This window comes from Gracilinanus agilis, chromosome 4 (assembly GCF_016433145.1).
Source record: "Gracilinanus agilis isolate LMUSP501 chromosome 4, AgileGrace, whole genome shotgun sequence".
NCBI classification, from domain to species: domain Eukaryota; kingdom Metazoa; phylum Chordata; class Mammalia; order Didelphimorphia; family Didelphidae; genus Gracilinanus; species Gracilinanus agilis.
This window is the reverse complement of record NC_058133.1, coordinates 509353687-509380618: the sequence shown is the minus strand read 5'-3', so window position 1 is coordinate 509380618 and position 26932 is coordinate 509353687. Positions and strand designations below refer to the sequence as shown.

General features: G+C 48.0%; 1 protein-coding gene across 3 annotated transcripts in view; it reads right to left on the bottom strand.

Moving 5' to 3' along the window:
• The window catches only part of ABCC5 (ATP binding cassette subfamily C member 5), a 66365-nt gene that overhangs the window by 20024 nt on the left and 19409 nt on the right, over positions 1-26932 (bottom strand). Inside the window, exons 3-23 of one of the 3 annotated variants that reach the window (XM_044673263.1) lie at positions 24621-24778; positions 24231-24386; positions 23396-23543; positions 18716-18949; positions 18424-18597; positions 17719-17866; positions 16584-16732; positions 15686-15793; positions 13656-14009; positions 11815-11886; positions 10643-10767; positions 10446-10518; positions 9240-9443; positions 7920-8063; positions 6763-6865; positions 3942-4126; positions 3271-3417; positions 2740-2869; positions 2120-2273; positions 1894-2022; positions 1076-1262 (exon numbers count right to left, since the gene is read on the bottom strand). In XM_044673263.1, the coding sequence (XP_044529198.1) occupies positions 1076-1262; positions 1894-2022; positions 2120-2273; positions 2740-2869; positions 3271-3417; positions 3942-4126; positions 6763-6865; positions 7920-8063; positions 9240-9443; positions 10446-10518; positions 10643-10767; positions 11815-11886; positions 13656-14009; positions 15686-15793; positions 16584-16732; positions 17719-17866; positions 18424-18597; positions 18716-18949; positions 23396-23543; positions 24231-24386; positions 24621-24778 (3282 nt within the window). Of the gene's footprint in view, positions 1-1075; positions 1263-1893; positions 2023-2119; positions 2274-2739; positions 2870-3270; positions 3418-3729; positions 3817-3941; positions 4127-6762; positions 6866-7919; positions 8064-9239; positions 9444-10445; positions 10519-10642; positions 10768-11814; positions 11887-13655; positions 14010-15685; positions 15794-16583; positions 16733-17718; positions 17867-18423; positions 18598-18715; positions 18950-23395; positions 23544-24230; positions 24387-24620; positions 24779-26932 lie in introns of those variants that run through there. The other 2 variants (XM_044673264.1, XM_044673266.1) reach the window with 2 other exon arrangements.

Here is a 26932-nt window from a genome sequence, read left to right as displayed (position 1 = left end):
TTGAACTACTTTATTTTGCATTTCTCTAAATAATAGTGATTTGGAGTAATTTTTCATATGGCTAGAAATAGCTTAGTTTTATTCCCTTAAGAACTATCTGTTCATATCATTAGGCCATTTATGGAATTGTGGGATGGCTTTTTACTGCAAATTTCAAACAGTTCTTCATATATCTTAGCAACAAATGGGAAAAAAAATTCTTTGCAGCAATGACAAAGACAACCTTTTAGCCCTTAGAATGAAAACAGTCAGTGAGAGCAGATAAGTAGAAAGTAGGAGTGTAGTGTAGTGAGGTGAGCTGGACCAGGAGGAGTTCAAAGCAAACTGCAGTTCTCACAGGACTTGGACACAAACCCCGAAGTGGCTCTTCTCCATCCAGGCTCCCACATCGTGAACACCTGAAGTCGCATTTGGGTGACTCCGGTGAGCCCTGGGGCTTTATCCTCACTTCCCTGTCAAACAGGTTTCCAGATGTTTGTGTTTTTGTTTTTGTTTTAAACCAGGGTAGGTCACCACGAGGGAACAGGAAGGGCCTAATAACTTGGGAAGTTTGCTCTCAATCTTGCTGTTTTATAAGAAAATACAAGTAACTGGAAGAGAAAACTGGAACCATATTGAGTGCCTCCTTTTCTTGAAAACCATGGGAAGAGATGGCGAATAAAGAGGAAATCAGAAAAAAGGAGGTCTTCTGTCCAAGAAAACATAATGAATGCCACTTTTTCACAGAAACCTTTACTTTCTAACAGCCATTAATGCCATCTTGTTTCTAGGAAGCACTGGCCAAGGAACAAGCAATGATTGCAGTCAGTCAATGTTGTACCTCTTTAACCTCTACGGCTTCTGAGCTTGTCTGCATTTAGGAGAATCATTTAAAAAAATCTACAACTATGTTCAAAAGCCTTATCTCCAAAACCCTTCATGGTGTCCTTGAGTGACCCTCTCCAGGGAATGGTATCCTCTCTCTTCCCTCCAGAACCACAAAACCCAACAGCTTCAGAAGTGCCCTTCCCTACTGAACAGTCAAGAGGGAAGAAGAGAGGAGCTCTAGGGGTAAAAGGTTTCCTTGGATACCAACCTGGACTGCATAGGAGATGGCAAGCCCTGCATAGGCTGGGGAGATCTGGCCATGCAAGAGGACAATCATTAGCCCTGTGGTGGTGATCAAGGCAATGCTGATGACATCCAGCCGCACAGCCAGCCATCGCATGGCACAGGTGAACAAGAAGAAGGGAGCCTGGTTGTCATCCAGGAGCTCCTGATACCTGCAAGGACAAAGTATGAGCACATCAAGTCCTGGGGCCAGGCCTGCTCCCAGGGAAGCCCTGAGTTGCTTCATGAATCCTATCTGCAGCCAGCTTGGCACCTTCAGAGGGCAGGGAAGTGCTGGCAGCCAGTGATTTGTGCAGGGCACTAGACAGAGGTGGGAAAGCAGGCAGTGTTTGGCTTTTGTAAACCAAAGACCTTAGGGTTGGAAGGTTGTTATCTGCAGTCAGGCAGTGGTGACAATGAAGGAGCCAGGACACACTGAACTCTTGCCTAAGTGCTAGACCCTTGCCTAAGTGGGCAGGCAGGCAGAAGGGGCCAGGAGGCCCACCCCACACCTGAGGATGTGGTCAGTCTAATTTCACAACAGGAGATTAAGAGATTAACTAGGCCAGCCTTTCAGAGAGCAGACTGGTTCTTTTCTCCATTATTTGTTTGGAGGGATTCCTGCAGGGCAAATGAATCTGATCTGGAAGCTGTCCAGCTAGGCTCCACACACCCTTGGGTCTCACCCAAGCTCTAATCTCTAATCTGCCTTCAAGAAGTTTCTGAAGCTGCCAGGCCTTTGGGGTTCTCAAGCCTTGACAAGAATGTGCCCTCCGGGACAGTGGTTCCCTCTCCAGCACTAACCTGTGCAGAAATTCCTGTCCTCTGTTGTAAGCATGGATGGTGGCGAGCCCCTGGATGCTGGAGGTGATGTGGGACAGAAAAGGGGACTGGGTGATGTTGTCCAGACGTTTGAGTTCTCGAATCAGAACCCTGAAAAGGAAATGAGGCAAACGTCAAAGAGAGTCAGAGAGTGGCAGCAGTGAGGCTGAAAGCTGCTGACTGTTTCTAGAAATGAGAAATCCTTTACCTGGAGAGAATGTGTAAAGCTGCAAAGAAAATGAGGAGGGGCATCACTGCCACCAGGAACCAAGGGAAGACTCCCGCGATCATACCAACACAGAAAAATACCAGGATAACATTCTGGATGAACATTTCAGCCTGGAATGGGAGGCGGACATCAACTGGGGAAAAAAAGCCGAAGAACAAAGCGTGACACACACCTCAGGGGCCAACGAAAAGGCAAAGTCCAGGGCATAGTGATAAGGCTCTGGAAGGCTCTCAACCAACTGCCCATTTCTTTGTGGTCTTTAGTTTTTTCTCACCCCCACCCCCAAACATCAGTGTGGCCACAGGTGGCCCAGAACAGCATTTAAACTCTGGTCCTGAGGCAGCAATAAAAGCCTGTGCACATGTAGTCAGAGGCTATAACCTGGCCCATCCTGTCAACAGACTGTTGTAGCATTTAAGTAGTATTTTCTTAAATTCTATATTCTGAAGCTATGTAATCAAAAGTGACAAGGGAGGTGAAGTTCCCGGGGTCCCCAGGCATGGGGAGTGGGCTGCTGGCAGCTCACTGAGAGGGCGACCACTTGGATGGAAGGGTCCAGCCCAAGGGCCAGCAGTCAGGCAAAGAAGAGCAAGCAATACCTTCATCCATGTCCTTTGAGAAACGATTGAGGATCCTTCCCGTGGGAGTCGTATCAAAGAACTTCATGGGGCTTCGAAGAATCCTTCGAAAAAGCTCATCATGGAGCCTGGAGGAGGCCCTCAACGTTCCCTGGGTAGGAGAGTACAGAATAAAGATGGACCTGTGGGAATCTGTCAGCTCACCACCCTGGGGCAGAGCTGCCCAAGCAGGGAAGCTCCCTGTCTAGCCAGCCACTCTGGACCAAGCTTCAGCCCTTCTAGCTGATCCACAGGCCCCATCTGCCCAGCTAATGCAGAGGCACCACCCTATCCCCCATAGTCCCTCCTCTTGCTCAAGATGACCAGAGTTCCTGAGAAGCAGGTCACCTGCCCAAGGGCCACTGGGCAGCCTAGCCTGGCATCTCAATACTCCCTTAACAAATGCTTGTTGGCCCGATTTGTAAGAGGGGAAGGACCCTGAATAATGCCCACAGCCTTGATCCCTCCGGCTGGGGCAAGCAGACCAGTCTGAGAAGGCGGGTGGATAGCTACCTTGACAAAGACGACTCCCCGAATGGCCTTCAGAATCAGCATGAGTGCCATGGAGAGGGCATAGACCCTGGCATAGTAATGCATGTGGGGGTTGTCCTTCATACTGTCGCTCAGCAGGGTCACATTCCCCCTTGTCACCGTCGTGTTCTGTTTGGACATAAGGCTTCAGAGGTTAAGCTTTCATGGGCTACTTCCTTCCAGACTCCCGTAACCAAGAGCTCTCACTAAATGCTATTCCCATCTCAGAGGGGACTGTGAGGGTTAACTGGAGAGCGCCTCAGGGAAATGGAGGTGACAAACACAGGGCAGGGTTAGAGATTCTGTGTCCGCGCCCCATTCCTCTCCCTGTTCCTGGGTGAGGGCAGATCAGATTTTAGGACAACATCCTGGGAATACAGCTCTCAGACCCTCCAGTCTTTCTTGGGGGAAAACTGACTCCTGGCCTTGTTTTATACTTACTGGGAACTCTGTTCCCCCATTAGCTGGTCGGTGATTTTTCTGCCTCGTGAGTTTAGGGCCTGAGCTCTTCCGTCCTGGGGAACCCTGGCCATTCGCTTCTTTTAAATGAAAACCAAAGAGGTTTCCCTCCTAAGGAATCCCTCTAGGATAGCCACCATCTGAGATGGCTCCTTTCCTAGCCTCCCCGCTTCCGCAGGTCAGTATGCCCTTACCCCGCTGCCTTGTTTGATCCAGTAACTCAACCACCAGGTGCTGAAGGCTGTGCTGCCCACGTTCAGGATAAAGAGAGACAGGATGACCAGGAAGGCCACGGGGCCACCGGCGGCCTGAATGTAGGTGCCATATACAGACCAGGGGAGGGAGCCGTGCCCTTTCTCCTCTTGGTGAATCAGACGTCCTGGTGTAAAGGGAGGGCAAACAGAAAAGAAGATACGTGAATCCTGAGGCTGGTCTCCTCTCCAAGGTCAGCAGCTAAGGAAAAGTTCGTTAGGCAAAAGTCCTTTCTACAAACTAGCTACTTCTTTCTATTCCCAATTTGTCAAGGCCTTCTTGTCATCAATATTTGACGAGCCACCCATGCTCTGCCTTTATAGGCTATGGTGATTCTTCCTGGGGGGCCTGGGAGCACACGGCAGGAATGCTTGGCCATCTCTGACTTAGGAGATGGTTCAATGAGCTGCTGTGGCCAAACTCCTACAAGGTCCAAATGTCTTGATCTCTTGGTCCTTTATGGACCAGAACATGTCCATTCCTGGAGGCACACTCTTTTCATCCTGGAAGAACCTGAGAGAGCTTTAACCCTCAAGTATGACCCCTGAGAAGACAGGGCAGCATGAAGAGCAAGATGAGGAGGGGGAGTGACATGCTAACAAGCATCCTGATCAATCAATCAATCAATCAACATGTATTAAGCGTCTGCTATGTGCCAGGCACTGTGCTAACTGCTAGAGATACAAAAGGCAGTCTGTGGCCTCAAGAAGCACAGGATTTATGAGGCAGACAAATATGACAGATTAAACCAGAAGTAAGTAAGAGAAAGGGAAGGCATCAGAATTCAGAGGGGATAAGGAAGGCTTCCTGTAGAAGATGGGATTTCAGTTGGGACTTAAAGGAAGCCAGAGATGTCGATAGTTGGAATGGAGGAGGGAGAGGGTTCCAGGCACAGGGGACAGCCTGAGAAAACTACAGAGCCCAAAGATCTTGAGCATCTGAGATTACTGGTAAGGTGAATGTGAAAGGTCACCTTAAAGGATAATCACCAAACCCCAGAGCCCAAGGAAGCCTTTGTTACAGAGAGCTCTCTGGGAAGGAGAAGAACTTGACAAATTTAGGCTATGTAAAAACAAAAACTATTGATACAACTTTATTAAATAAAATCTAATTATTGTTCTCAAGAAAAGAGCAAAAACCCAATGTTGGCTTGAGAAAAGCTCTCCCCAGGGGGCTGAGCCATGAAAGTCCAGGATTAAGTAGATTGTCCCAGAAACAACACATTCAGGAATTTCTTAGGCCTCCAGGTCACTAGAAATGGTGTCCCATACAATTTTAGGTCCTACTCTGTACATTTCTTTTCCTTAATTTACTTGTTAAAAAGAAAAGAGGGGGACAGCCAGGGGGCTCAGTAGAGACAAGAGGTCAAATGTGGCCTCAGATACTTCCTACCTGTGTGACCCTGAGCAAGTCACTTAACCCCAAATGCCTATCCCTTACTACTCTTGGAACCAATATTTCTATCAATTCCAGGACAGAAAGAGAGAGTTTAAAAAAAAAGAAAGAGCTTTTATACTGGCAGGCAGGAGAAGAGTTGGTGGATGGTAAGAGTGAGAGAGGAGTGAACGAAGGGAGAGCATAATTTGCGAGGGGACGAAAGCCAAGCGTGGGAGCTTGGCTCCGATTCAAGAACTGTATAGAATAGTTTTTTCAACAATCTTCTTATACTGTTCTTTGGCTATCAAAATGGCCTCACTCCTAGATGTTCGATTTATAATAAAAATGTTCAATTTAAAGAGGGATGTTAAGGAGTTGGTCCTGAGGTACAGCATATATAGAACGGAGACACATATTTTTGGATGTGACCAATAGAGAATTTTTTTTACTCAACTTTGCTTTGTTATAAGGGTTTTGCTTTTCTTTCCTTCTTTTGGGGGGTGGGGGAAGGGAGGAGTGGTGAGTAGTGAGAGAGAAGGAAAAATTTAATCCTTGCTAATTGAAAGTGATAAAACTTAAAAAAAAAAAAAAGACTAAATAGTCCGAGTAAGGGCTTGAGAATCCATTTCAGCAAGATGAGCCTCCCTGAATCTTTACCTGACACTTTCCATTTAGGCTGGGACCTTTTTAGCTATAATCTGCTCTTGCTGATCAGCTGACTGCTGTTCCTCAAATTCAAAGAGGGCCACAACACTGTCACTATGTCAGGGTCAATGTCCAATGTGTTCAGCCGGCTTGGGGGGCTCCATCGACCGCAGGTCAGACACAACATGCCATGTTCCCTGGTACTTACTGCCCTAACCCTCATTTCTCTTTAGATTTGTTTTTCACTTTTAGAGAATACCCTGTCCCAACCCACCAACTCCACTCTGCCAACAAGTCTTTCACCATCCATCGGATTTTAACTTCCACCTTGATTCCTCTCAAACCTTGGCTCTAAGACCTGGAAAAGGCCCACGCCTGCACTATGCTCCAGATAGAGGCTGGTGGCTTTGCAGTTGCTCTAATCGGAGTTACGGCTACACTTTAACCTTGAAGGTAACAGACACAGATGTCAAAGTACCATTTGCCCGTGGGTCTGGTCAATAAAAGGGAACCGCACAGTCCCGCTGGTGTCAGCAACAGCCTTGTCCACGTCCTTCCGTGTCCTTGCCCACCCCTGCCTCTCACCCAGCAAGGCAAAGAGAGGGACTGAGTTCCCAGGGCATCTCGTCTTCCTACCAGTTTACAAAACACAAACACGGCCACCTTTTGGCCTGCTGAGATCATGCCTGAACCCCTACACCTACCAATTTGAAACTGCTAAAATCTGGACAAGGTCATTACCTTCCTCAGTCTTCACTACTTTGTCCTTCTTCACGGATCCCACTTTGGGGCCCTTGTCTTGTGGCTTTTTCTGTGAACCGCTTGTTTCTTTTTTGGAGATAATCTATTACAAGAACAAAAATCAAACCATCATACCCCTTGCCAGGCAAACGTTCACAGGAAGCCTGTAAGAAATGCTTCTTGGAGACCACCCAAGACCAAAGAGTCTCTGGGTCTCTCTCTCACAGTCTCTTCTTCTTTCCCCTCCCTCCTCTACCTCATCCCCCCCCCCCCCCCCCCCTTCTGCCACAGTTCTCTCTGGTACCTCAGAGGATCCTTTGGACAGAAGGAAAAGTACAACCAACCCATATCTCAAGAATCAGGACCCACATCTGGACCACATGTCCTTAGGAGGCCATCAATAGAGCTTATCTCAATGAAGCCTATTATGCTAGATCTAGTATTCTTTCTTCATGTGCTTTTTAATGTTTCTTCTCCCTAACTCTCCAGTTATCAAAATACTGGGAAGATGTTAAAGTGCTTAGAGCCACTCCAGGAAAAAGACTATAGAAATTAAAACAGAAATGGAGATGTTTCCTCACAGCAGGGACTGGGTCAGTGACATGGAAGACAATGACAACAGAATAAAAGTGACCTCTGGGGAGCTGGCCCATGAGAGTGAGCTGAAACCTGGAGACTTGGACTGAAGTACAAAGAATGATCTGAAACCTCCAGGCCAAACCTCATGACCAAATCAACATTTCTGGACAATTTTTGTTTCAACCACTCAGAGAAGGTTATCAAGCAAAACACCACACAGAAGCATGTTTCTTAGTCCTAATTAAGTGCATCACTAGGACCCCCCTACGTTTCTACGTCTTCAATAGGGGAATGTGCAGGCCCAAGCTAAGAAGGAGTTTTGGTAAACAACACAAGAAGTGATGAACTTCCACCCCACTCCTACACATTAAGAGAAGGATGGTCCATCCATCCACCCATCATTGGGGACACCACCATAGTGGAGGGTAACTGCTGCCCCCCTCTGCCAGCTAATAGGTCCACACTCTCAGTGGCATCCCAGACAAGATCCCTAGAAGCCACAAGACAACGCCTGGGCACAAGTTATGGGGACTGGCTCCCCACAAAGCTCAGAAGCCAAATGAATGCAGCAAGCTCACCTCAATGTGGGGGGTCTCTCCCAGAAGCAGGTTATTAAAAATGGCGGCATAATCACCATTCAGGTTCATCAACTGTTCATGGCTGCCTTGCTCTGTGACACAGCCCTCTTTCATGAAGATCACTTGATCACAGTCAACCAGGTACTGAAGAGAAGACCAGGACAGGAGAGCAGTTAGGCCCCTTCCTAGACCCAGAGCCACGGGGACACATCCTCCCTGTAGAGTCTATAGCAAGAGGGTTCATAATACTCCCTTCTGACATGGCTCCAGGCATTTTCCCTGGCTGTCCCCAATGCCAGGACAGTCTCTTCATTTGCCTCCTTTTAGCTTCTTTGCTTTCTTTCAAGCTTCAGCTAACATTCTGTTTTTTGCAAAAGACCTTTCTCAGTCCTCCTGAATATCTCAGTGCCCCAGTCTTGGACCACCCTGTACTGCTCCTGTCTAAATTTTATTTGTATTTAATTGTTTGCATATGCCCATCAGACTGTTAGTTCCTTGAGAGCATGGGTGGTCTGTCTTTTGCCTTTTCCCCCCACCTTTATGTCCCCAACACTTACTAAGCGAGTTCCCGGCACTTGGTAGGTACTTAATAAATGCTAATTGAGGGGCAGCTAGGTGGCTCAGTGGATAGAGTGCAAGGCCTGGAGACAGAAGGTCTTGGGTTCAAAATCTGACCTCAGATACTTCCTGGGCAAGTCACAACTCCAAATGCCTAACCCTGACCACTCTTCCACCTTGGAACTACTACTTGCATTGATTCCAAGTCAGAAAGTAAGGGTTTAAATAAATAAATGCTAATTGACCATCTCAGTCAGAAGACACTGCTTCACTGGCATATGTTTTGTCCAGACACCACATGGGTGCCGGGCCAGAATCCCTGCTTGCCCAACATACCCCAGAACTGCACATTCTGGCAGGCTCTAGGGGGTAGGCTGAGTGGGCCATCCTTTCCACAGCAGATGATCATGTATTCAAACATTTAGAGAAAACAGCTGAGTCTGCTTCAAAACTGCCACATGGAATGGCGAGACAGACCAGATTTGATTTTCCTGCAATGGGTTTTGCGCAGATTTACCAAGCTTTCTCCAATCCAGCTCCTACCTTGTTCCAAAACTCTCAGTCCTTCTACTTGTGAACTCCTGACTAGCATCCTTCCAAAAGGGAGCTCTTTGCTTTCTACTAGCACTGGGACCCAAAGGTACATTGATTAAGGACAGAGACGTCCACATCACCAGAAACCAGAAAGAGCCCCAACTGGGTCTTCTCTCAGGTTCTGACTCCCCAGAGCCAAGAAGAGAGCTTTGAAAAAGGTGTGGGTACCTGAAGCTGGTGAGTGACGAACAAGACTGTCTTGGACTTGAGGTATTTTCTAATGGCACTATTGAAGATGTGGTTGCCCACGTGGGCATCTAAGGCACTGAGGGGGTCATCCAGGATGTAGATACTCCTGTCACTGTACAAGGCTCGAGCCAGACTGATCCTTTGGCGTTGTCCTCCACTCAGGTTGGCTCCACGCTCACCAATCTAGAACAAGATGAGGAAACTGAGTGTGGCCTCCAGGCTTCCAGCACTGAAAAGCCATGCCAGGAAAGGATGGCGGGCAACCAATGTTTACTAAGTCTCTAGCCACAAGGCCCAGGTGCTAAGTGCTAATAACGAACAAAGTAACTAAATCCTGCAGGTATGAAAGTCAGTTATGAGAGAGAAGGAGCTAAATAAAGCCCACTGGTCACAAGCAAATGCACTAATGAGAAGTTTACTTAAAATCACAGAAAACCAGAGGGGTAATAAGTCATATTGGTCAACTCGTTCCAAGCCTCATTTTACAGAGAGGAAAAATGGAGATTGGGCTTTACATTTCACCTACCCTGGGCCTCAGTTTGCTCATCTGTAAAGTGAAATCACTTCTGTAAAAATCCCTTTATAAAATCTCCAAGCATTCTGGAAATTGAATTCTTGCTCCAATTGAGGAAACTGATGCCCAAAGACCTGATTTGTCCAGGCGCACAGCAGAGCTAGCTGTCAAATGAGTCTTCCCCACACTGTCCACACCGGGCTCTCTTTCTGATCTAGATCTTAGGGCACGACTCCTCCAGAACTTGACCCAGCTTTGCCAGAGGAGTGTGCAGGTAGGCCCAGTGGCCTTTTAGAGCACGCTTTCCTCACAACTGCCCTGTGAGCTACTATGGCAGACAAAGCATCACTGATCCTAGTTTATGGATGGGAAAATGGAGGTCTGGGAGAGTCAATGGCTCACCCATAGTGGCATGGTCAGGAAGTAAGGGCTGAACGTGAGATTTGGCCTTGCTCTGCCTGGGCTTTGGTTCCTTTGAAGCTGGCTCATAGGCTGGGCCTGTGTGGTAAGAGTGTCCTGGGCGGAAGAGGACTTCTCTGCCACTTCCTATTCAGGTAACCCTGGAAGGCTGCTGGGGGCTTCAGTCAAAAGGGGAAATGGGACTCTTGTGACCTCCAGGCTTCCTTCCATCCAGCCTAACCCAAATGCCCTGGGGGTAACCCAGGCCGTACCTCTGTCAGGTCACTGTTGGGAAGGATGGCTAGGTCAGGTCTCAAGCAGCAGCCATTCAACACAGCATTGTATCTAAAGAACAGAAAGAGACTGGGGGTCAGGCAGGTTCCAGGTAAGTCCCACCACTTGAGGTTATCCTGTCTCTGCTGACACCAAGAAGGTGAATCAGGAAGGTCAGAAACCAAGCATTCCTTGCCTTTCTTCATCAAACTCCTTCCCAAAGAGGATGTTGTCTCTCAGAGTGGCATTCAGGATCCAGGCCTGCTGGGCCACATAAGCAAAGGTTCCGTTAACAGCAATGCTGCCCTCTAGGAGGGTCATCTAAGGGGGGAAGAGAGAGAGACTTCCAAATGGCATCACAGCCCGAAATGACACTTAACTCAATATACCCAACATTTCTTAGGAGCCTAGTGCGGAAAGAGTGGCGACTCAAAGAGCTCACACACCTCACTGCCGCACAAAGAAAAGAGATGCCAGCATAAAGGTGGCAGGGGTGGGGGGTAAAAAGAGGAAGGGCCCACCAAAATGTCCCAAGTGGTCTTCAGGTTTGGCCATCTGCGCTAACAGCTGAGTGTGAGTTCTAGCAACCCAGCCCACTGAACCCGAGAATCTCTCTTACTTGTGCGGGTGCACCTGGGGACATCACTGCCCAGCTACCCATCTCTTCACTGACACCCTAACAAACCATAGCACCCACAGTCAGCACAGTTGGGAGGCAGCTGCTGGTCTGCAGACCAAGGACTACAGCTTGGAGGCGGACCAGCGGTGCCAGGGAGGACCCTGAGGCACTCCTAGCACCAGCCACACTCCATGGAGATTCGGCCTGATCCCAAAGGACACGAGGAGGAGCCATGGGATTGGGGGAACAGTTACAATGATCGTGTGAAATGATGAACAACTCTGCATGGAATGAAAACTCCCTGTAGGATTTCAGTTTTTAAAAAGGGCAGACAAAAGAAGCAGGATCATTATGGTCTCAGTGTAAAGATGATAGGGAGCTGCTGCCAGCAATGAGCTCTTGACATGCTAGATTGCCCCTTCCCTACCAATTCTTTCAAGAAACAACTCTGAAATCAAGAATTCCCCAAGTCAGGGCAGCCGGGTAGCTCAGTGGATTGAGAGCCAGATCTAGAGACAGGAGGTCCTGGGTTCAAATCTGGCCTCAGACATTTCCCAGCTGTGTGACCCTGGGCAAGTCACTTGACCCCCAATTGCCTACCCTTACCACTCTTCTGCCTTGGAGTCAATACACAGTTATTGACTCCAAGATGGAAAGTGAGGGTTTAAAAAAAAAAAAAAAAAAAGAATTCCCCAAGTCAAGTGGAAGAAGGCAGAGAGGGATGCCCTGTACTGGGGATGGAATCTCACCTGGCCCAGGATGGCTGAAATGAGGGAGGTTTTCCCACTTCCCACGCTGCCACAGATGCCAACCAGTTTTCCCTGGTCACAATGCAAAAAAGAGAAGCATGGTTATTAAGAGCCAATGACACACCATTGAGATGCTATTTCTACAAGCAGAATCATGACTCTGGCTCACTGGGCAGTGTTACCTAAAGCTCATAGCCCTAATGAGAAGCCAGCTGAACAAGGCTCCCTCAAATAAATGGCCTTGTGCATTCTCTGACAAGAAGGAAAATGAAGGGGCTTAGACTAGGGAGAACAAGTTCGAAGGGTGTCCTTGGGCAATCCCCTTCTTCCCCACATCTTCATTTGCTGGACAAATGTAATAAAGACCTTTCCCTTCATATTAACAAGAAGATGGAAATGAAGACCCCTGGAATTTAAATATATCCAACACTGTGTTCTTATTAAGTTCTTTTTAAAAGCCTGCACACACCCAAAGCCACATCAACCCCACAGTTTGTTTTCCTGCCTTGGACAGTCCTATAAAACAAACCCTTTTTAAAAAGCCAGCATCAAAAATCTCAGCTCCTCTGTCTCGGTACTTCATTTTATGCTAGTTTAGACACCAGACTATTGATCTATTGGACTATTAATCTACTGGAAAGAATTTCTGGACTGCTCTAGAACTGGGGCCTGGGATTCACTCTCTCCAGGGCCTTTGCAGGAGGAAGACATGGAAGACTGCTAGAAGGACTGAATGTGGATGTCAGAAGTCCTGGGCTAGAGAGTAGCCTCTGGCTACAAGCTCTCTGCATGACTGAATAAGTCAGGTCTGCTCTCTGGGGCTGCTTCGTCCTCTGGAAAAAGGCCTTGGCCAACATCTCTGTTCCAGGTATAGATGCTGTGTGGACTTACTATGTGATACTAGTCTGTGCCACTGTGGCTTACGCACTGCAGGATTCCTGGGAGGGGCTATCTCTGGGTATTTCCTGATATCCTCAATATGGATTCTGACCAATTTCTAGTACTTTCTTTGCATCTCAAATGTAGTTAATCCTGCTTTCTATAATTAAATAATGCCAGAGTCTCTGAAATGTTGGCTGGTTATTTTGCCTTTCTCTTAAATGTTAGTAAAGGCAGTTTAAAAAATACTCATAGCCATCCTTCCCTCCTCAGGAAAAGGTTTTAAAGATTTTGCACAGGGTCCCTTGCCTTTGTTTAGTGGCCAAGGCTAAGCTGGGACGATCTCTCTCTTCTAGCTCCAAACAAGGTGCTGGGACTAAATGTGCATCTTTTCCCCCAAGGGCAAGAAATGAGAAAGCAAGCATGTCTGTGGTCATGAATAGTCTCGAGACCTAGGTCCCAAGCCTCATTCTAAACAACTAGGCAGGGCCCCCTGAACAGCCCGACAGCAACAGGCTGGGAAGAAATGGCTAATGAACTATTTTCTTCTCCTTGACCCCACGCTCTGAGGAGGAGACAATGACTGGAGACTGGAACGAGCCTGCCTTCTCCCTTGAATAGTTGCCTCCACATTGGAAGCTTGGAAAACTCACTTGCTATCATCCCCTTATTTGGGAAGCCAAGATAATGACACGAATTCCAGCATGTAAAGCAAAATGGGGCACTACCATGAGAATCTAGAATTGCCAAGTGAGGGAACAAAGAATTATTCTCTTAAAACAAAGAAAGGAAAGATCTACTTGCAATGTTGGTCCAGGAGCCAGAGAAGAGGACTCTGGGTCACAAACTGGGTGATATTGGTTAGTTTGTGGTTCCTCTGGTTCAAAGTCCTCCCCACCCAGCTGGCATGCTGCCTAAAGGGGAGACAACCCACTGCTCCCCTCTCTCCCACCTATGCTTACCTCCTCAATCTCCAGATCAATGCTGTAGAGTGTCCTCTGCAGGCGGAGGTTGGCCAGGCGGATGGGCCTGCCCTCTTCCTCTGGGCTGGGACGATCATCGCTGTCCACCAGGAGATGACCCTTCTGCTCAGCTAGCACAGCTTGTCGCTGCTCTGCATGGGGCAGCCTGGCCTTCTCGCGCTTGCCCTTGGCTGACTTCTTGCCCTTTTTCATTTTGGGGGTCAGTTTTGGCGAGTTCTGGATACTGGAGTGGGAGGAGTCCCACGCCAAAGTGGCATTTCTCACCTCTATCGTGATGTGAGGACTGGCTGGTTTTTTCTTTACCATGTGAACCTCTTCCATTAGAAATAAACTCTGATAGGAGTTGTGAGAGAGGTGCAAAGATGGAACACGCAATCAAGACCGGGGAGACAAGCCTATGGCGCACACTCATGAAGCAGAACAGAGCGGGTTAGAGAACGGGACGATGCTGGAGAGCCAGGAAGCTAAGCACTGGCCTGCTCCGGGAGCAGAGGGGGGGACGGCCAGAGGAGGCCAGTGGTCCTCGGGCAGGGCAGCAGGGTCGGCCGCCACGCGTTGGGTTCTCTCACAGACAAGCGTGAACGATGGCAGGTGACATGCTACAAGAGCAAGGGATCGGATCAGCAGGCAAGGACAGCCCACACCGACCCGCCCCCGCCTCCGCCTCCGCCTGTGCCTGCCAGGCGGAAAGGGGCAGAGCTTGGACTCAAAGGAGAAAATGGTTCCTGGGAGCAAAACTGCCTTGAGTAATGGCGTGCTCTGGGCACATCCTTGGATGCCAGAGCCGTGCGATTCTTCCGAGATATCATGGCTCTCTAGAGGACAGGGGCATCCTTAGCTCGTCTTGTTTCCATTCTCCATTCCACCCCCTGTGTGGCTTTTCTACAAAATGAGGTCCCTGGCATGGCCTCCCCCACTTGAGCTTTACAGAGAAGAGGTCAAGAAAGCCCTCTGAACACCCTGAGTGCTTCATCGACTGGACTACTATAAATTCACATATTTCACCTCCACTATTCTGTTAGGAGACTTGAACCAGGAGTGTTGAGCATCAAGGCAGAAACTTGACCCCAAAGAAGCAAACTTGACAGCATGAAAGTTCCCCTGTAGAGGCTACCCGTGGGACCCCACAACTCCAGACGGTCACCCTGCTTTCCCCAGGGCTGGGTTTCTAGGACAGAGTCCTTGGGTATAAGAAGCTTTTTAGGGCATGGGATCCTCTGCTTAGCCTCCACTTTGCAGATGGAACCTGGGGAGATGACAACCTATCATTGATCAAATTCAGCAAACAGAATTCTTTTCAAATGGAGAAACCCAAAGCTTTAAAAGCTTTCCTTTCCAGACATCTTATTACTGCTTACATGTTTCTTTCCTTAAAATTAACTTTCATGCAAAACTAAAATTTTTCTCAAACGTTTCTTTTCCTAATATCGATTAGAGACCTGGGGACCTTGGACAAGTCACTTAGCCTCTGAGCCTCAGTTTCCTCATCTTTCAAACAAGGCAGTTCCTGTAATTTCTAAGTGGTCATCTTGTTGGTTTCCCTATGTTCCTTAGCTGTTCCTACTTGTTGGGATCCTTTCCTGCCAGAACTGAGCCTCCACAACCTTGGGCTGCCTCAAAAGAAGCCCAGGGCCCAGAAGGAAAACAGCAGTAGCAGCTGCATTCTCATAACCCTTCGCTGGACTGATGGGCCAGGCCTCTGCCTCCTTCTTGGCATGGCGTCCAATTCGGGGATTGGGGGGGGGGGGGGAGAGGGTCTGATTTTAGGGAAAATAGGAATAAGATGGGTAATGTCCAAAGAATAGTGAAAGAAATCCAAACTGATCTGAGAAAACAGTTAAAGAACTCTGGCGGATTAGTTTCCTGTGAAAGATTTGAGGGAATGCGATCACCATGTTAGGTAATCAAGCTGGATCCAAGTGACAAGATGGAGGAGAAGGCAGAAGAACACTAGCTAAGACACTGGCACTGGCACTGAAGGACGAGGAGATGGTAAAAGGGCCACATACCTTAAATCTCTCAATAGACACGGATGCCTCTGAAAGGGACTTCACTGAAAATGGGGTCACTTTCAAAGCGAATGTCATTGAATTGAACACAGTAACCACAGTGAAAGCCTAAGGAGGAGGAAATATATAAGAAATATGAAAATATGACCTGAAGCTTAACTCTTCCATGAACCTGATACGGTTTGGAGCCCTATTTCCATAGAGCAGGAGAGCCCTTCTCCTTTTGGACCCTTCTGGACCTTTTTGGTGAAACCTCTGGACCTATTCTGAGAGCAACGGGGTTTTTGACTGGTTGGTTGCTTGGTTTTTAAGAATTATTTTTATTTTACTAAGAGTTCCACATTCTCAAAGCAATGTTTCTAAATGCATAAGACAGAGGATTACAAAAGAAACCAATTATCCTCAAACACAATTATCAAGATTTTTTTAAAAACAAAGTTCACAGAGTGCAGGTTAAGAACTGCTATAGATTTCTTTTGTAAATGAAGCTTTTCTTTAAGAAATGTGACTTTAAAGTGTTGTCTATTACATAAAACAGTTGACACTCACTTATTGTAAAGTGAAGATTGTTCTGCTGCATGTAAAGTGGCCCATGCAGATTTCTGTATGTTTTCAGTATGCATCATTAGATAATAAAGTCTTTTGTGAACAAGGCAAAAAAAAAAAAAAAAAAGAAGAAGAATTGCTATAGAGGATAAACTGAGGTTCAAGAGAGGAGGGCCCATATTTCAGGAAGCTTTACTCCTGAACTCCCTAAAACCATGCCTGTGCCCACAAGGAAGAGCCTTTCTCCAACCCTTGGCTTATTATCAACAGCCTTGAGGGAGGATCAATATTCAATAACATGCTTGAATTTGAATTTCCAAAGCTTTCTAAGACCCTAAGAGAGCCTACTAACCTGAGCAGCAGTGAGGTCGTAGCCACAGATCATGTGAACTGAAAATGTCACCACACTGGCAATGACCACCACGATGGGGGCCACTCCAACAGAGATACTTTGGAAGTATCCAGCCCGCTCTAAAATCCTGCGCTCCTCCTCTCGGATTTCTAGGAAAATAAAGCAAATTGTTGGATCACCAGGAGCCAAAAGGAGACCTTGGGATACAGGTCTGCCAGTCATACTCAGACCAGAGTCTCTCTAGAGGTCATGTGCTCAAGGCTTTCATAAACTGATCATCACATTCAAGGGATCAGAGATTTAAAGCTGGAAGGGGCCTTCAAGGTCATCTGGTTTAACTACTTAACTTCCTCATGGGCCCAGGGTCACATGCAAGTGAGGTGCTAGCAGCATCTAGGCCCTTGGCTTCCAAATCTAACACTCTTCTCACTACACCTTTAGAGAGTGAATTTAAGAGACCTTGGTCTGACCACATCTTTCATTAATGGAGCCTAAAGTTTATTTCCAATATCTGTGCCCATATGAAGCCTTGTATGGAGCCAGAACTGCCCTTCTGGGGCCTTTTCACATTAAGTATTACAAGGTAGTCCCAATCCTGTCCACATACAATTAGCCTGATGGCTTTATATCAACAATGGTTCAATTCCATCGCACTGGCTGTAATCCACTGCTCCAGCTGATGTTACCCAATGAATTTATCTTTTTTTCCTCCCAAATCTCAACAAATATGCCACTATGTTTCTGATCAAGTTCATGTTGGACAAGGATGTGGCGGCATGCCACAGACAACACAAGTCCATTAAATCACAGAGTCATCAGAGGCTTTGATGAATGTCTCACTAGGATTTCTGCCCTGCTTCCCCAGCTCTAGCCTGCACAAGGACAAGCTTCTGATCTTGACTCTGTCAGTCTCATTTGTAAGACAAGGTGGGAAGGCAGAAGTTACCCGAGGCAGAAAGCAGAAGACAGGTTCTATGACCCAAGGACCAGAATTCTCAGCTTCCAACCCATCCTGCACAAAGGCCATTAGGAGATTCCCTTTCCTCTGCAGCGGTTTTGTTAGAAACCCGGGGAGCCACCCAAACAAAGGCCTTCCTACGCTTACAACCTATTACACCTGCTTTGGGATACTCACTTTGGACATTTTGAGAAAATGCTTTAACCCAAGCATACATTTTAATAAATTTAATGTAGTTGAGAACTTCATTCATTTTCTGTACTCGGTCATCTGTGGCAGCCACAGCTTTTCTTCTGAAATAGGCAGTGAGCCGGGAAACAAACATCTGTAAAGAGAAGATAGGCCAGACTGAGGTCTCTTCAAACCAGAGTGAGCACTGCCTACCCTCTGTAAGCCAGGTTCTTTATTTCCAGTTATCATGAGGCACAGTCTGAGGGAGCCAGAGGCAGAGGCTTCTCCTGCTTAGCCACCCAAGGCTTTTCTCCAAGGCTCTCCTCCTTACTTCTCCTCAGCCCAGTATTCTTACTCTGGGAGCTACCAGCATCCTGGAGCCTTATTTCCAATTAAGCAGGCACCTGCTTCCAGGAAGTTCCCAATCCAATAGTATTAGCAGCCTCATAATCTCAAAACCCAATTAAAGCAACTGAATCCACAACGATAAACCACCAGAATAAAGACAGGACTATTTACTGAGGCAGCTAGATGGTTCAGTGATAGAGAGCCAGGATGGAGTCAAGAGGACCTGGGTTCAGGTCAGACCTCCTTACTTCATAGCTGCATGACCCTGGACAAGTCACTTAATTCTGTTTGCCTAGCCCTTGCCCTACTGTCTTAGAGTTGTTACTAGGACAGAAAGACTCTTTAAAAAAATTATTTACTCACCATTGATGGGTAGAAAAGGAGAAAAACAAGTGATCCTAAGATGGCCGTTGGTCCCAGAATAATCACGTTATAAACCATGCCCAAGATAGCCACAATGGGGCCACCTGCTAATAAACTGCCCACTGCTGCTGCCTCAAACATCCTCAGGCCATCACTGGAACACAAGTTGATGAGCTGAGAAACAAAGGAGCGACAGCAGGCCTTGGTCAAAAACAAAGCCCCTATTTGTGAACCCAGGGAGAAAACATGAGGAAAGACATCTTGGGGCTGGGGAAGAAGTCAGGCCACTCACCTCCCCCAGGGACTTCTCTTTAATGTTCTTGAGCTTCAGAATCTTCTTAAAGGCCATGGTCAAGATCGCCCCTCGAAGGCGTACCGCAGTCCGATAGTTCAACGCCCACGTTAACGTCAGGGACCAAGAACGGACAATTTCGGTCAGGAAGAGACCCAAGACTAACAGCAAACTGTAGAGGAGATTGGACTCTGTCCCCTGCGTGTATTCCAGGAGGTGCTTCACCACAAAGGCCTACAGAAGAAACACAAGCTCATGTGAACGCCTCTTCAGTTCTCTGGGGCAACTCAACAGTTTTGTGTTAAGTTAGAAAGAGTGGAGAGGCTCTTGCTCAAGCCAAGAGAGATTCCAGCCAGGAAGACCAATTAATCCTGTTGGGAGACCTCCCTGCCCCCAGGAAATGGTTTAGGGCATTTCACAGGAGCTGGGGCCAAATCAGAAACCCTGCTGCTTCTAGAGAACACTGTCTAAATCTTCACGTCTTCTAACTTAACAGAAATCTGTCTGTGAGCTAAAATGAGCATGAAGCAGATTCACTCTTAAAATCAGATCGACCATATTTCCACACATTAAAAAGACATTGCTCTAAGTGAAATTAAGACCTTTTTTTGGACTGTTTCAAACGTGCTTAGTTGATAAAAAGGAACAGTGTACCTACAGTTGTACTGGGGAAGAGTGGGAAGAACATTTGCAAAACATTCCTGAAAATAAACATCAGCAATTTAATAGAATAGTACAGAAGGGCAGACAAAACCGCCTTCCCCACCCCACAGGCCCGCCCCTCCCCAAAACAAAAACTCCCTACTCCCTCCCCAAAACAAAAACATGTTACCTCAGGTAGCATATCTCAACACCACCTGCAGAGGGAAAGCAGGACCACCGCTGGCCACCTCCGGCTCTGGGGGCCTGTGACGCGGGAGCACACACACTCACACAAGGCACATTCAGCAGCAGTATTAAATACCAGCAACTGAGGAGTAACGCACTTTTATTGAAAATAAAAAAACACAAGGACCAAATTCAAAGAGCATCTCACATGGCTGTACAGGGGGAGCATTGCAGTAACATACAATGTAAACATACAGAGTGTTGTTGTACAGGGCTAGCCTGGGACACTGTTCTTGAACTACACACACAGCGGGTACAGAAGAGAACCAAGAGTCCGCGGGGATGACGTGAAGCTGGTGGCAGCAGCACCCCCCGGCTCGGCTCGCGGAGTGGCGCCGCAGGGACTTGGCAAGAGGGTGAGGAAAAGAGCTGCTTCTCATCAAGACCTTACTGCAAAGGGGCTAAGAAAACTCCCTAAAGAGCTGCCCTGCTCCCAGTGGCTGGGGCTACTGGTTCAGGAAGAGCCCGAGGAGTTCCTCGGCTGCTGCCTGCAGAAGGATCACAGAGCTCAAGGCCCCAATGAAGCACTGGGGATGGAAGCCCTTTAGTCTTTTCAAGTCTTTGCAGCTAAAACAGGTCTTGGGGAAGGGAAAAAAAAAAGGAAGAAAAAAGGGAAGAAAGAACGAACCAAGCCATTCCCCAGCCCCTGAAGGAAGAAAACCTCACTGAACAAGAAAAAACTCACTAAGGTAACAGAGACAACTGTAGCTGTGAGCCAGCACCCAAGGACAAGGGGGAACTGAGTCACTGGGGTGGTTTTTCCCTGGGGAGTGGGGTGGGAGGAGGGACACTAATGCAATGCCCAAAATTCCTCCTGGATAACTGGCATTTCTCATTAATAGTGAACACCCATTAGATTCTAGGATATCCCCAGGATGGAGCTACTGTACTCCACATCTCCCCTCCCTGGGTTTTGGGCTGGCCTCCGGGGTTTTGGTCACAATCTGCCTGCATACGGTTGGGTTGTGAGTTTACTAGGGAGTAGATTGGCTTCTTTTCCAGTATTCAATCCAATTCAATGTGGAACGGAGTCATTGAGTGGTCAGGGCCAAAGCCCCTTTTTTCCTCCTGTGAAGTAACTCAGTAAGCGGGCAGGCAGGGCAGTACCACCACGCGATTGTTGCCAACAGTGTCCTCCAAAGGAAGGTGAAAAAGACAGCAGGTGGGTGGACTGGACTCTTTCCTTCTAACCACCTCTGCCCAAATGCCAATAGTCAGCACCTCCCGGGAGGGAGCAGGGGAGGGAGGAAAAAGTGGTTAAGAGACAAATGTTTAGACTACGTCAAATGGTCAAAGGGAAAAAAGAGCAAACAGTAAATTAAAGAATTTCTAAAATACATTCAGGTTTCCAAAACAGTTACATTTCAAACCAGTTTAGTATGAGATCAAAACGAAAAGTTTCCATGAAAAAAATCCAACCAAAACTTAGGAAAAGAAAAAGAGTCACAGCGTCATCATTTCAACTTAAATAAACTGGAAAGAAGTCAAGGTGGTTAGCAAGGCTGGCAGGATTCAGGGTCTGGCTCTGGGAAGCATTCCCGGTGAAGGAACATGGCCTTACCTGTACTCTTGGCGAGAGTCTGCCCAGCTTGATTCTTTCATTCTGACCGCAGGCTACAGCCATCCTGAAAATTCTAGAGAACAGCTTCTGTCATTGGTCCCACTACAGAGAGAGCCTCCCCTGCCTCCCCCCGAAACAAGCGGCCGGCCGGCTGGGGACAGGGGGAAGAGGGGGAGACTTACCTCTAATGGCTTCCCACTCTCCCTTCCCCTAAAAGGCCCCCAAGAGGAGAGTTAGCATTCACGGAATGCTGGCAGAGGTAGCCTCCCCAACATCCACAGGGTGAATGCTAAGCCTTTCCCCACAAGTCCCCGGGCAGGACTGGACTTGAACGGGCAACTGATAAAGAGGCTCAAAAGGTGCCCCTGAAAAGTAAAGGCATCGAGCACACTGTTGGGTGCCCACAGGCCTGGACCGTCAGATCTTAAAGACAGTGACTGGCCCTCCTCCCACACTCCTGGGAGTCAGTGGCCCCTGGAGAGCAGCTCTAGCATGTGGGCATCAAAAGAGCCTCTGGGGAATCTTATTATCTTGAAAAAGGCTACAGTAAGTAAGCCAGAGGTTAAAAAGCCTTGTTTCACTGTGTCTTCACATGATTAGAGGCTTTCTGAGGCCTGGAGGACAAGAGGCAATAAAAGGATTTTGCATGACTGGTAGACTGTTTTGTACATGCTAGCTTAAGGCTTCAGTTTATTCAAGTTGGGAAAAATGTGCCCAAAGATACACAAACAGGTGCACCCACAGAAAAGGGGTGCTCCTTAGAAGGGCCTGAGCCCCAGGAGGGCATGGGCTTGTGCCCAGTGCCAATGCACATGATCAGCCTTGCTCCCGGCACCTCTCACTTGACATTTCCATTTCTTAAAATGTCGATTAGGAATCGGAATGTGTTCCCAAATGTTTCCATTAGTTATGGACATGGACTGGCCTTGGGCTGTCAAGGATTTCCTTCTGTGCAAGGAGGGGATGTTAGTTAGACAGCACTTGCCAGAAAGCACTGCTTACTAGTTAGCAGAGAAAGGGAACTTTCCCCCTTCTGAAGGATGGGAGGGCTCTCAGATGTTCCTGGTGATGCAAGACTGGCACCCCAATGCACTTGGTCTTAGGGAACTGAACATGCACCAGTCAAGACCCCCAACAACTCCTGGCTGCTTCCCTGACACGACCCGTGCTGGAGCCCAAATCAGAACGGAAGGAGGGGACTACCATGATGCCCGGATGCAAGAACTCCGTACACCAGAGTAGCGCAGTTAGCAGCCCCTGTAGTGAGGCAATGACAGAAGCTCTTCTTGGGGAAGACGGTCGGTCCTAGTAAAACCTCTGCTGAGTGTGGTCAGTGACGTGACAGCTGCTTACGTGGCACCGTGAGCTTTGCCACCAAAGTATTTTTACCACTCAAGAAAAGCAATTCTGTTTCAGGGAACAGGGCACAATTCTTAGTTGTAGTGAACAAGGAAAACAACCGTTTGCCTTAGCCTAAGTCACCATGCACGGCAAGTGTGTACTTACCCAAGCCATGAACCTCCAGCTTCCCCCCACCTGGGAAAGGCGCACTACAAGCAGTATTACTGCTCCTGATGCCTCAAGGCAAGTTTGTAGAGAATAAATGTAATCAAGGTCTCCTTTGTAAATCAGCACTTTGGCAGGGGCAACAAACAGGTGATAAGAGAGAGTGGGGTCAGTGTCAAGTTGCTGATCACAAGCCCGCAGCCTGCGAGGTGGCTGGCAGTGCCCACCTGGCCCCGCCACACCTTCTGCCCCACCAGGCGGCTCTGGCAAGTCTGTGGCTGGAGACTCCTCCAGGAAGCACCGAGTTATAGCCTCTTGGGCCGTCCCCTCAGCAGGGGCCACTCACTCGCCAGCCTCACAGCCCACCTCTGCTTTTGGCCTCACTACTCTGACTGCCAAAACCAAGGTTTTCACTCAAAGCCAACACACACTACCAGAGATAATGGGCCTGGTCGAAACACAAGCACACCCCCAGGAAAGTCAGGCTCTCTCCGGCACCACGGCCCTTTCATCCTTCTGCCCGTCCATCCAGGGAAGGGTTCGCCAGCTATGGAAAGACTGCCACTCACGCCAACCACACTCATTCCCTTCCACAGATCGAGGGCTCGCTACAAGTCCCTAACTAGGCCGAGCGGCTCCTCGAGTCCTGCAATGCAACTGGAGAGGGTTAGAGCTGGCCAGGCAGGGGCCCTGGGCAACTGAGAGAAAGGATGGTTCTGACTTACTGGTCCGCTGAAGCCAGCCAGCTGCGTGATCATCAGGCACACGATGGAGAGGATGAGCCGGGTGCGGCAGAAGATCCACACAACCCTTCGGAGGGAGGCAGCCTCAGGCCCAGCTTCGGTCACCTCTTCTTGCCACAGCCTCTCTAATCTTGACAAGGGCACATGTCCTCCATTACCCATCTCTCCCAGGGAAGATGCCAACCCTAACCTCCCTCAGGCGGCAGCAGCTAGTGGGGCTAGGCTGACAAACTCCCTCGAGAGAAAGCTCTCCTTCCCAAAGGGGCTAACGTTAAGGACAAAAGGCTCACCCCTACACAGACTAGCCTGGGCAACTACAAGTTTACCCGGGGTGGGGTGGCAGCCTTTCTCATTCTAGAGAAATTCAACCCCAAAGCCCTTTCCTTCCTCCACCCAGCACAACTAGTCCTGAAGCTAACAGGGCTGGGGACAAGACCCTCATCCTTTCTCCAGGGTCCCCGCCCCTTTCTGAAGGATCCTGCAGTAAAATGTGAAACCATAAACTCAATGTTTATCGTGGCAAGCAGCTACCACACAATGCAGCAACATAACCTCCCTGCAGACTCAGGAGAAGCGGGGCTGAGAGAGAGAGAGAAAGCCCTTGGTTAAAACAGAGAGAAGAGCTCAAGAGGAGGTCAAGCAGAAAAAAGCAAAGATCAAGGGGAGCCCCAGGTCACCGTCCCCCCCAAGCCCAGAAGAGGCTAGCTTGACTTCTAAAAGGCCCACGGGCTGCTGAGGTCAGACAGATGACCCCATCTGAGTCCCTATGCATCCATCTGCACGGGAGGGAGGACGAAGGTGGACCAGAGGCTCCTACCTTCTGCAGTTCACATCAGAAGACTCGTGCTTGGACAAAGACCACACATGTTCCATTAATAACTCCCCCTTCTTGTAAGCCACGAGGGCCAGAGGGCTGAGCCAAGAAAAGGTCATATAGGAGAAAAGCCCAGCATTGTCTACTGGGTGCTGGTGTCTAAGGAGAGAAAAATTTTTAAAAATCACCCAACTGGGAAACACGCTAGATATCCAGAGAGCAGCAGTATCAAAACAAGGTCCCTGTCTTTACACATGTTAGGCCTCCAAATAATCAAATACTGTTCCCAAACGCCTAAATGAAACTTTTTAAAATTAAAAACAAGCTTAGAAGCCTTTTAAAAAGGCTTTTGGCACTCCATCAATGAATGGAGGGAGCAGCCAGAATTCTTACTTGGAAGTAGTCCGGAAGGGCTTCAGTACACTTAGGCCGTGATGATATTTCCCCTTTGGATACTCTCTGTCCAGGAATCTCAGCTGAGAGTGCATGGAGACATCCAGTGGGAGACCTTCCACTCGGCCTGCTGTTTCCAAGGCATCTAGGCATTCCAACTATTTGCACGTGGAAGATGGCAGATGAGACCAAGTTCACAGATGTCAAGAAGAGAAAGAGATGTAAAGCAAGTTACCAAAGCAACAATCGAGCAAAGTTAACTTTGCTTAGACTGGGATGTTCAACCAGCTGGGGAGGCAAAGGGGCAATTTCACCTTCCATGAGATTTTTTTTTTTAAACACTTGCCTTCCAGCTTAGAATCAATCAATCCTGTGTATTGGTTCCAAGGCAGAAGAGCAGTAAGGGCTAGGCAATGGGGGTTAAGTAACTTGCCCAGGGTCACACAGCTGGGAAGTGTTTGAGGCCAAATTTGAACCCAGGACCTCCTATCTTTAGGCCTGGCTCTCTATCCATTGAGCCACCTATAGCTGCTCCACACTGGGATCTTACCAATGTACTCAAAGAGGACATGGGGGAGGAGCTCCATTACATTACTGCACAGATTTATTATGAAAAACCACACAATTGGGTAAAATAAAGTGGAATCTGCAACCCACTGTGTGGGTCTGAGGAGGTCAAGGTCTATTCTCAGTTCAGGAAGTCCACCCACATCAGTAAATGACTTTTTTCAATGCTCTGAAAAGCCAATGGGAATAGAAATGGCTCCAGAACCAGGAGCCCCAAGCTCTCCAGACTCATGAGCCACAAACTTGCAGGTCAAATATATCTTAAGCTCTCCCACAAAATCCAAAGGCATTCAGGAAAGCTTGGGCTCAAATCCAAAGAGAAGACACACATCCAGAACACAAGGCTTGATGTTGGACCCAGGCAAAATTTCCAAATAGATGAATAAGCTCCAGGTAGTTTCTAGATACTCAAGGGAACGTTATCACCGTTAGCCAATGTGGGCCCAAGCAGAATAAAACAGCCAAGCTAAACCCATTTCTTCTTTCAAGGTATATTCGATTGGTCAACCCTGAGAATACTTTTTGGTCAATAAACAAACACTTGTTAAGCATCTACAATGGGCCAGGACCTGGGAAAATAAAAACAAAAGTGCAAGCCCTTGTTTTCAAGAAGTTTATGTTCTACTAAAAGAATCCAACTTAGAAAAGGACATATAGGCTATGTTCACAGACCACACAATGACTGGAGACTACAGGGAGTCTGGGAGGGCCTCTTGAAGGAGATGGCCCTTGAGCCTCTTTATCTTGCAGAGAGCTAAGTGAAGGTAAGATGGATAGTGAACATTCCAGACTGTATAAAAGGCAGAGGCAGAGGCTGGAAGATTCCTGGCTCAGGAATAACAAGATCAGCCTGGCTGGAACAACATGTATATGGGAAGAGAAATCAATGGTCAGCCTAGAAAGATAGGCTAGAAATCAATCATGAAAGGCTTTCAAAACTAAACAGAGGACTCTTGTACAAAAGTGATCTACCAGGTTAGCCTTGGGCTTTGACAGCTTCATGGAAGGTAGACTGGAAAGAGGGAGGGCCCCGAGGGAAGGAGACTAAAGAGAAGTCTTCTGCAGTGTGGGCTCTGTTCTGCTCTCCTGCTTGGCACTTTCCAGTCTGTAGAGGGCAGGGAAAGCATAACCTGCTGAAGGGTGCCTGGGCTAGGGAGCCCTCTTAGATTGAGAGACCATTGAGCAACGGCCGAGTGCATTCAAGTTACTTTGGAGAAAGTCGGTAGGAGGCATCATTATTGCAGAATAACTACATCGATAATCTAGAGCAGTGGTTCCCAAACTTTTTTGGCCTACCACCCCCTTTCCAGAAAAAATATTACTTAGCGCCCCCTGTGACATACTATCACCGCCCCCTTAGCTATTCACCGCCCCAAATGCTCCTGTGGCCATCACTGCCCCCCTGGATCGCTGCAGCACCCACCGGGGGGGTGGTGCCCACTTTGGAAATCACTGATCTAGAGGATGAACGACAACCCATGAATGATTCGGTGGGAGGGACCAACAAAGAAGCCAACTTTGAATGGGACGAGAAGCCTACCAGAGAGTCTGCCAGAAGTAAGGAATTGAGGAGGTTACTGACAAAGCCAGAGGTCAGCCCAGGAAAATTGGGCCTTCCTTTAGCATTAGCTTAGATATAGCACTGCTCTGTAATGTCCCAAAGCTGTGCTAAAAAGACCAGGGACCTGCAAATTACAGGCTAGTGGCCTTGACTTTGTTTCTTGGCAAAATTCTAGATGTTAAAG